At 37.2% G+C, this 9915-nt stretch overlaps 1 protein-coding gene across 2 annotated transcripts; it reads right to left on the reverse strand.

Annotated features, from left to right (window-relative positions):
• Positions 1-3977: 3977 nt before the first annotated feature.
• LOC113309721 (phosphatidylinositol 4-phosphate 5-kinase 9-like) lies at positions 3978-9027 on the reverse strand. 2 transcript variants are annotated; one of them, XM_026558235.1, is made up of 9 exons: positions 9007-9027; positions 6627-8031; positions 6187-6354; positions 5896-6061; positions 5687-5797; positions 5371-5558; positions 4872-5026; positions 4564-4729; positions 3978-4463 (listed from the first exon to the last, which is right to left on the reverse strand). In XM_026558235.1, exons 2-9 carry the CDS (start codon positions 7892-7894, stop codon positions 4196-4198), a joined length of 2490 nt encoding a protein of 829 aa, XP_026414020.1. In that variant the 5' UTR covers positions 7895-8031; positions 9007-9027; the 3' UTR covers positions 3978-4195. The 2 variants fall into 2 exon arrangements, with proteins under 2 accessions (XP_026414020.1, XP_026414019.1); XM_026558234.1 differs by having other exon boundaries at positions 8794-9008.
• Positions 9028-9915: the final 888 nt, after the last annotated feature.

A 9915-nucleotide genomic window follows, 5' to 3' on the forward strand; every position in this document is an offset into this window, starting at 1 on the left:
ATTTTAATAGATCTATAACATTCTTAGATATATGTAGGGAATGGATAGGAAAAAAAGAATCATCTATATCTTTAGAAACAATTCTGACCAAAGCAAGTTTTATATGGAAAGAAAGATGTGACAGAGTCTTCGAAAAAAAACAGAAAACAAATATTCATCTAGGAGTAGAAATAATGAGATATTTAGAGTTTTGGAATAAAGATAACTGCTCTCTTGGTCAAGTTATAACAAACACAGTAGAAACTTCTAAATGGTGTCCTCCTAGGAAAACTCAACTAAAGCTCAATATAGATGTTGCATGGGTTTCGAGTATATTGCCTGCGGGTTTTTCTTTAATTCTAAGGAACGATGCAGGAGAATTTGAACAAGGAAGAGCAGGTCCTCTCTCAGCAGCTACCCTGAAGAAGCGGAAGCCTTAGGTTTTTTGCAAGGAGCTAAATGGGCATTGGACAAATGATGGTCCAATTTCAGTGTGGAAGGAGATTGCAAAAATTTGTTTGATTATTTGAATGGGAAACCATCTCAAATAGAATGGCAAAACAAATCACTTATGGATGAAGCTAAATGTGATTTCAACAGATGCAAAAAAAAAAAAAAGTTTTTTTTATATTCCTAGACTTGCAAATCAAGCGGCTGATACACTTGCCAAGGAAGCAAAGTCTTTTGTTAATTTAGTTAATTGGGATAAGAGTCCCCCTACTTGTATTTTGCTAAACTTAGAAGTAGATAAATCTAATGCAAGGGATAAGAACCATATCTCTACAGTAGAAGGCTCTACTATTAATGATGTAAGGGTTTCTAACCCAAGTTAGTTGTTTTGAATGCATTTTAACTTTAAAAAATATATATATATATACTCCTTCCGTTACTTTTTAATATGTCAGTTTCTTTTTTTGAGAAAATTAAGGAAATTAAGAGAACTAATTATTGAAAGTGGTCCTCTAGACACTTGTCAATAAAATAAGTGAAGTGAAATGGTCCCCATGACACTTGTCACCCAAAGAAATAAGTGAAATGGTCCACATAACACTTGTCATCAAAAGAAGTAAAAAAAAAAGTGGTTAAAAGAAAAGTGGTCCCAGAAAATTAAAGTAACATTTGACTTTCACAATTAGGAAACTGGCCTATTTTTTTGAAATATTTATTTATAAAAGTTGGTCATTTAAAAAGTAACGTAGGGAGTATAATAATATGACATGATTGAATATCTACATTATAATATCTACATTATAACTTACAATAGATCATGGGGTTGATTTCCTGAGAAAATTTGCATCACGGGGTAGGGTTTAGATCATTATGCAAAATTAATCACAATGATTAACTTTCCGGTAACAGATTTAGTCTCTAGAATTTTCTTTTAATCTAGGAAGATTCAAAAGAACAACAAGTTGTCATGAAAGTGAAATAACACTCGAAGGTGCCCATCAGGACCATGCGATTTTGTGTTTAAACGACTATAACCTTGGCCCTGGAGGTTCAGAATTCAGCCTTCAAACTTCGAGTTCACACTTTAAGAGTCATACCCAGCACTTGCAGGATTCGACCACTACTAAACCAATGTGCAACTTACCATGTCCTACCTAATCTGTGCGAAAGTGAAAGTTTAATGCCGACACCATGTCGGTTGCGCAATAGATCTTCATCTAGAACTAGGTCCCCAGTTCTTGCTCAGTTCCTTAACTTGCAAAATATCATTGATACTTTATATCTAGACTCTTTTGGAGGGGCCTCCAAAGAAGTGCACAACCTGGTTCAAGGAACTTTGTTCTCTTCGTCAGACTATTGACGATATGAATTTGTCTACTTTTCTACCCTTTTTACTTTGGCGTATTTGGCTTTCTCGAAATAATTTTGTTTTCAATAATATTATGGTCAACTGTCACTGGATTCTTACCACGGCAACTAAAGATACTTTAGAGTATCCATCTCTTAAGCAGGAACAACAACTCAACTTAACAGCCAGCAAACAAGACATTTTTGTCCATTGGAAACCTCCACGACCTCTGCACTTTAAACTTAATACTGATGGTTCTGTTATTTCCCATCACTTTGCAGGTTGGGAGGAGTTCTTCGTGATGCAACAGGGAGATTCGTGGCTGGATATGCTGAACATTTGTCTTGTACTTCTAACAATGTGGCAGAAGTTTGTGCAGTTCGTCGCGGACTTCTTTTGGCTAAACAACTGGGCATTCAACATATTGAAGTGGAATGTGACTCCCAACTTACTTTCCAACGGTGCATAGGTGCTACCCCTACCCCTCGGCACCTCAAATGGTTAATTCAAGACATACAAGATATGAGGTCTTTTTTTTGGACTCTTTTGTACTTGTCCATAACTATAGAGAAACTAACCATGTAGCTGATTTTTTTGGCCATGTCCGCTGCGACTTCTATTTTGACTGGAGTGTGGATAGCTACATATGTAATCTTCTAAACGCAGATCTTATGGGGAGAGCCTCCCCCGCTCTGTTAGGCTCTAGTTTTTTTTTGCTGAGTGCGGCCTATAAAAAAAATAAAAAAAAAAGGATGGCCGATGGGCTGCAAACTTTGCTGCAAATTGCGAACCGACGTCAGGAATTCGTAACTAGTGGGCAACTACGCCCTCTTGACTGTATTATTATTAAATGGGTTGAGCCGTTAAGGGTTGACCTTGCCACTTTGCAAACTGGGATCCAGTAAACGCGTCTTCTCCTCCCCCACTGACTACCACACCTACTGCGACTCTTCTCTAAAATAATCAAAAGACTAAACGAGACTCAGAGTCTACTTAACTATTTGGGGATAAGTTAAGTGCAACACGATAAACTTGTGTCATGAAATGAAGAGATGTGCACATTTGCTGGATAATATTGCTCATGGTGTCGTCAATTCATATAATTTGGTATCATAAAGACTAGAAAATGGATCTCGGAGATTCACACTCTGCGCAGCTACATAGGCTTCAACCACTGGTAAACCCACGTGCACCTTGTTTGTTCCAATCCATCCCCCGGTCTCCCCGCGAAAAGTACTTGGGTCTTGGGAAAATGTTTACTTAATAACGCGTTAGATTTGCAACTTTACCATTAACTAGAGATCTTTAATGCCGTCACGTTGTCGGGGCTGCGCAAGTGTGACAGAAGAGACAGATGATTGCTTACGGAAGGAAAAAAAAAACTTTCTTGGGGACAAGCGTAAGTGCAAAAATGTTGGCTCTTTCTCTTTCGCCGGTGTCACCTAAACATATATTAACAAGCCTTATCTACTGAATTTGTTGATCAGGCTTGCAAAATTAACAAGCCTTGGCTACTGAATTATTCATCCAAAAATGTTCTTTTAATATCCTATTGTGTATACATAATAGCAGCTTGATGATGGTGAATCTTGCAGAGTTTGGAACCTAGTCGTTCCCAGATGCAACCCTGGACTAATACTAACCCACGTGCAGCTTGCTCTTTACCCTCACCGACACTCATTCTCTGCCAAAGTAGTTGTTAGGGAAAAGTTCAAGTTGTTGATACTATTCTAAGCTGTGTTTAAAGTTGTTGGATGCATTCTGTGAAGCTTGGTATTTGAAAAAAGAAATGTGGCACTTGCACTGGATATTGGATCCTTAATTCTTGCACACGTCTAAAAAGAGACATTAAATAAAGAGACGTTGAAGCCAAGCTTGCGAATTCTAAAAAAAAAGGCCCAAAAGAAAGATGCTAGGTGATACAAATTCGGAGAAATATAGCAAGGGAAAAGTCCTTGAATTTTGGATAACAGGGCAAAATAGATGCCAAATTACAGAGCTTCCAGAAATGCAGAAATTCACCATCCTACCCGATTTTCCTTGGTGTCCTAAAGGCAAACCATCTACTGTACACATAGTACAACCTTCTGCAAACTTTATGGCTTTTCCCAACTTTGCATCATAGAAACTGTTATTTGATACCAAACAGAGCTAATAACAATGGCCATACAAAATTGCAGCAAACTTAAATAACTAATAGCTGAAGAAAAATAAACTTTTTATTGAAAGATTTGCATTTGGTGGGTGAATACAACTCAACATTCCTAGGGTTATCCCTGTACTTGATACAACAACATACAGTCTATCTCGTATGATCTTTTTACATGTTCCGGGAGATTACCATAATCTTCTATGATAGATACATAAAGAAAACAAGAAAAGGAAGTGGAAAAATAATTATTGGTCTTATTCTCTGTGCTAAGAATTTTGAGGGAAAACCTTTTGGATGAATTCCAAGAATCGCTGTGAGTAAAACATGGGATCAACAGCTGAGATGGATGTTGAATCAAACTGAAAAGACTTGTAAGCATGTTCAATTTTTTTACTCACGTTGTAGTCTTGTAATATATCAATGATACCAAGGTACAGAACAACATCGTTTACCACATGTAAAAACTGTGCTTTCTCCTGTCCTGGGAGAAGCTCCGCTCTCGCAGGCATATTCACTCCAAGCTGGATTTGGAGTCTGCTCAAATACAAACATACACAAACGAGACCACATTTTAAATGAACGAAATTATCAGAGCTAACAGACCCTGTAAAGTAATATATAGTTTTGAGCTTACCTCGCTGTACCGGGTAGTAAGAGATCTACTTCCTTGTCACCAACTGCTGATGCTCGTAAGCGGCTACCTCTTATGTGAGGACCCACAACGGGACTAGTATCTTCATGTCCACGTGGCACCAGCACAAGTCCCTCTGGGTATCTGGAAAGTTCGTCCTCTTGAGAATCTGATTTAATCATATTCATTACGAAACAACAAAAATGTCAGACCTCTCATGAAATACTAATCTTTGAAACAACTCGAAAAGGGGAAAGCAACATCCGAGGAAATTGTCATTTAGATGCAGAAAGTCCAACGTGAAAGCTCACCTTCTTCTACAACAACCCCTAACCCATCCATTGTTCCACTCTGGAAAGATAGGAGGGACTGCAAATGCCGCGGGGCTCGATAGTGAACACCTAATAGGAGGCTGTAATCCATTATGCGCTCTGATTCCAGAAACCTACTATCGATCTCAATCTGCCTGCAAACATGGACAGACGAATTACAAAATAATTTCGACTTCCACAGGATATTGCATACTGCTTATATATAGTATTAGACATGAGCTAATACATATGAAGGGGAAACTAATATCCACTACAGTGACTTGCAATATCATCCGATAAACCAAGGCGAGGCAAACAGAAGCCAAAAATACTTTCGAGGAACATAGGCCAATTTTCAGCATCGCTATCAACATAAGCCAATACTTGCAAAAAAAATATAATTGAGCAGCAACTTAAAGCTTATTAATACTGAAAAGATATGTTAGTTACTGTTTTGATACGTAACTAGTTGCACACACAAAGATTAATGCATCCTTACTCTAATAGAGCCTCTCGCCAAGAAGGTTCTAGATAAAAGCAGTAGTTCAGGTCCAAATCCTTAAGTGTCGTATTCGCATCAATTTCAACCTTGTCCGTCGAACGGCCTAAGGATGAACCTTTTAAATCAAACCTTCGATGGATCCTTAACTCTGTGCAGAACATGTTCCCCATTACTACAAAACGGAACTGCAAAATGGGAATTAGATACAAAAATTAGTTTCTTTGGTACAAGGAACTCATGAAAAATCATAACACTAGTACCTGCAGCACAAAGAAAATCATACAATGTTCAGTTATTGTAATTCATTGTATACCTTTTGTCCACTTGAAGGTTTAATTCTGTGAAGACCAAAAAACTTAGTTACAAGAGTGTTCTCGTATGTACGGACATGATGGTGATATTTCGGAAGCATCCGCAAAAGCACCTGCAGTCACATAAACGTTTAGTTAAGTAACAAAAACTTTATAATGCTAATGGGCAAAGAGCAAGACAAACAAGTAGAATCTGATATGGTGATATTACCTTCACTTCGGTTTTCCGGAGTGTCTTAATCATGAACCTATCATCTTGAGACAGGAAAAAAACACTACCACTCTTCCCAGGAGAAGAAAGCTCCCTAAGAGCGTCATTTCCACAAATGGATATCATGTAATCTGCAGCATCGATCTTGAACAAATCCCTCAAATTTCTGCTATGAGTGCAATGAACCGTCTGAGTGATATATATCGCAAGTTTAACATTCAAGTCTACATGATTGATATTGGAGAATTACGTCACATGAGCAACAGCCAAGAATTGGGAGAGATAACAAACCTGAAAACCATAGGGCAGTAATCCTTCCATTTAAAATCCTCTGTGTAGTGTGGAGGTGTCAATTGAGATCCTCCTTTTGGGAAGCTCATCCAAAAGCTTGCACGGGGACCAAAATCCGATCCTCTAACATCACGCCTCTGTATTGGAGTAATTTTTCCCACAGTGTACCTGATCATACACTTACGCAGTTTCAACAACTTGGTAAATAAAAAGTTCAATGATACCATAAACTACGGGTATCATATAAATGACTCTAAAAATCCGGAAAGCAAGCAGAAAAGAACCACAATCAGTCAAGGAAGGAAACCAGATCATGACATAACTTCTTGTAAGTTGAGGATATGTGGATGGAGTAAGAAGAATAAGGCAGTTTGAAAATGCAATGTCAATCTTCCAATGAACAAATGGAAAATGTTTGAAAATGGGTTATTACTTATTACCTTATTCCAAGTTGCAAACTTAGCATTAGGTCATAACTCCTGTGGCCCTTAATGATTGCTTCACCTGGCCTCTTAATATCCTTGGCAAGTTTCTTCTGTCGTCTTTTGGCCCTTTTAGAGGATCCAAAGCTATTATTTAGTACAACCTCGCTGATTAGAACACCTTGTGTGTATTCCCTTTCCAGGATAGGAGCAGTTGCATTAGTCTCCCTTTCATCACCACCTTCCCTAAAAGAATCTGCTGTATTCAATGATAGATCATTTCCAAGTACTTTTTCAATAGCTACCTCAAGACTCCAGCGCCTTTCCAGTGACACATTTTTTGACCGAGAATGCTCTAAGTTTAGCAGGTTCTTTTTGGGAAGTTTAAAAGAAGCGCCAAATGATCCCCGGTTCTCACCAACCTTATCCCTGGTATCCACTAAGGCATCTTGTCGTAGAGCACCATTCTGCTTTCTCATATCTGGCAACAACCCTCGTTTTCTTAAAGCATTTAGATAATATTCTTGTACAGCCGGAAGCCTGCTTCCGTTTGGATAGAGAGCTCCTTTTCCATCCTTCAAGCCTCTGGTCCAAGTCCCAACATAACAGCCACCGTCTCCCCACACATACACTCCAAAGCCATGCATCATGCCGTCCAACCAGCTTCCTTCAAACGAATCCTCATTCGTCCAAGTAAGCGTTCCTTTCCCAGACATTTTACCTCCTTTCATGTTCCCCATATAAACATTACCGTTAGCCCAGATGTACTTACCGAACCCTTCTATTGTTCCCTGTATCCAAGACCCTTCAAAGGAATCTCCATTAGGAAAGACTTGATATCCCAACCCATGTTTGAGATTCAATCGCCAACGTCCCTTGTAGTTAGTTTTATCAGACGAAATATATGTCCCTGCCCCATGCATATAACCTCCTGAAAATTCACCCTCATAGACAGCACCGGAAGGCCATTGTATCTTCCCAACACCCTGCCTCATTCCCCTTCTCCACTCACCGTCATAAGTACAACCGTCTGCCCACACATACTTTCCCGAACCCTCAGGCTTGTTACCCAACAACGATCCTGAGAAGGAATCACCATGTGGAAGCAAAACATCACCAACTCTAAAGGCAGTGGTTTCGGAAGATGGATGATCAGCTTGCCCATTACCTAACACGGCAGCTTGTTCTTGGCCAGGAAAGGAAAAAATATCAAGAGATCTTGATCTTTCGACATGAGAAAGTGGAGGTCCTTCCACATTATCACCAAGGGCCACAGAGACAGACATGCACAATGATGTAAAGAATCACACTCCCTTATTGGATAATAAACCCCAGACTTCACATAAGATAAAATTTGAAACAGGATTCCATCAAAACCTTTCCAAATTAACACCTCATCTTTTCACTCCAAAACATTCCCAGGCTGTGAATAAACAAAAAACTAATCAGAACAATAAAATCAACAACAAGCTTTTCAACCTGAAATATCTAGGAAATGAAATGCAACAATCAAAGATAAAGTTCCATGAGAACAGGAATCGCTCATAACCAAGAACAAAACAATTCAACAAAATAATCAATCTCAGACTCCGGTATTAATCACATTTCTGTTTGAAACTCACAGTAGACTATTCCGTCCCGTTTAATCCACAAAACACACAGAATTTTCCTAAGGGTCCCTTTCCGTAATTTAGAATTGTTGAAAAATCTTTATCTCACTAATCTAACAAGTAATTCATTCTATTTCCAAGTTTCAAACTAATAAATAATTAATCTCAGTTTCCTCCATTTTCCTCACCTCACATAATTTTTAATCAAACTCAAAATGATGGTGAACAAGAATCACTCATAAGCAAATAAAAAACAATCCAACAAAAATATCAGCCTCAACACACTGTCTTAACAAGAATCCTCTGTACCAATCACATTTGTTTACCAAATACTCCTCAGACTATTCCGTTCCATCTAAAGATAAGAACTAATCAGAGTTGTTTAGTTCTTTACTCAACAACTTCTTCTGCTTTCAACCCAATAAGGAATTTTGAATTTCTCCATTTTGCTCAAATCACATAAATAACAAACTCAAAATAATAACAACAACTACTTGAGTAATCTAAAATAACAATCTAACAGATAAATCGAAATGGAAACTATAAAAAAAAAAAAAAAAAAAAAATGAAATTACCTTGATGACTCCTGTTGTTATCAATCTCACTAACTGAGAAATAAAGAAAATGAAGAACACGAAGTAGAAGAAACAAACTTAGGGTTTTAGTTATGAGGGAATTACAGCAAGTTATTAATGGTTAATGGTGATGATATAGTGTGGTGGTTAAGGGATTCAACAAGAAAAAAAAAAGGGAAAAAATTGTGAAATCGAATCCAACAGTAAGATTACCTCCGTAGCCAGACACGCAAGTATTATACTCTTAAAGCAAAACAAATTCTTTTATTTTATTTTCATCTCTTGTTAAAATTAATATTTTAATCAACTTGATTAATATTAATGGACATAATCTTGATTAATTAACAAGATAAGACGTTTTATGGAACTGCGAGTTTGTTTGACTCTGGGTTATTCTCTCGATGAATAAGACGTTTTTCCGGATATCGAAAAAAATACCGTTTCTTTAACTGTGAAAAAGGACGTCTGATCGCATACAACAGTAGTTTCCTATTTAAGCTAGACCCGCTAGATGTAAAATCAGTCAATCATGTGACGCGCGAGGTTAATCAACAGTTGAAACAAATCAATCAACTGTGTATGATGGCACGGCCCGTCACCGGTGACATACCGGTGGGGACTGTAAAAGTAAAATGAATCCAGTGTTTGATAGGTCAACTTTATTAAAAGATCGATTATGATACGGAAAAAAATTTGATCGATGTTGATATCAAAGAAATTGAAGTTTTTTTATATGTCGGTGTATAAGTTCAAATTTTTTAAAGTTAGTCAGAATTAATTATTACAAAGACATGATGGGTAAAAAAAATTCATAGTTTTATTTTTTTTATTGAGTTGAAAAATTAATTCACTTCCAAACGAAGTAGTATTTTACAATAATACTTTTTGACTCACTAGAAGTGAACTCTTACCATAAAAAATATTAGAAGTGAACTCTAAAATATTTTTAAGATTTTTAAGAATTGTGGTTAAAAAATTATAGTTGATTAACATGTTTACAAGACAAATTATTATGAGATGAGAATGTAAAGATTGCAAAAAAATTGTAGAAAATGTATTAAAATTATGATTACCAAGCCTCTTCTAAATCAATTTAGCTCCCAACTTATAAATACGCCTTCC

The sequence above is a fragment of the Papaver somniferum genome, chromosome 9 (assembly GCF_003573695.1).
Source record: "Papaver somniferum cultivar HN1 chromosome 9, ASM357369v1, whole genome shotgun sequence".
NCBI classification, from domain to species: domain Eukaryota; kingdom Viridiplantae; phylum Streptophyta; class Magnoliopsida; order Ranunculales; family Papaveraceae; genus Papaver; species Papaver somniferum.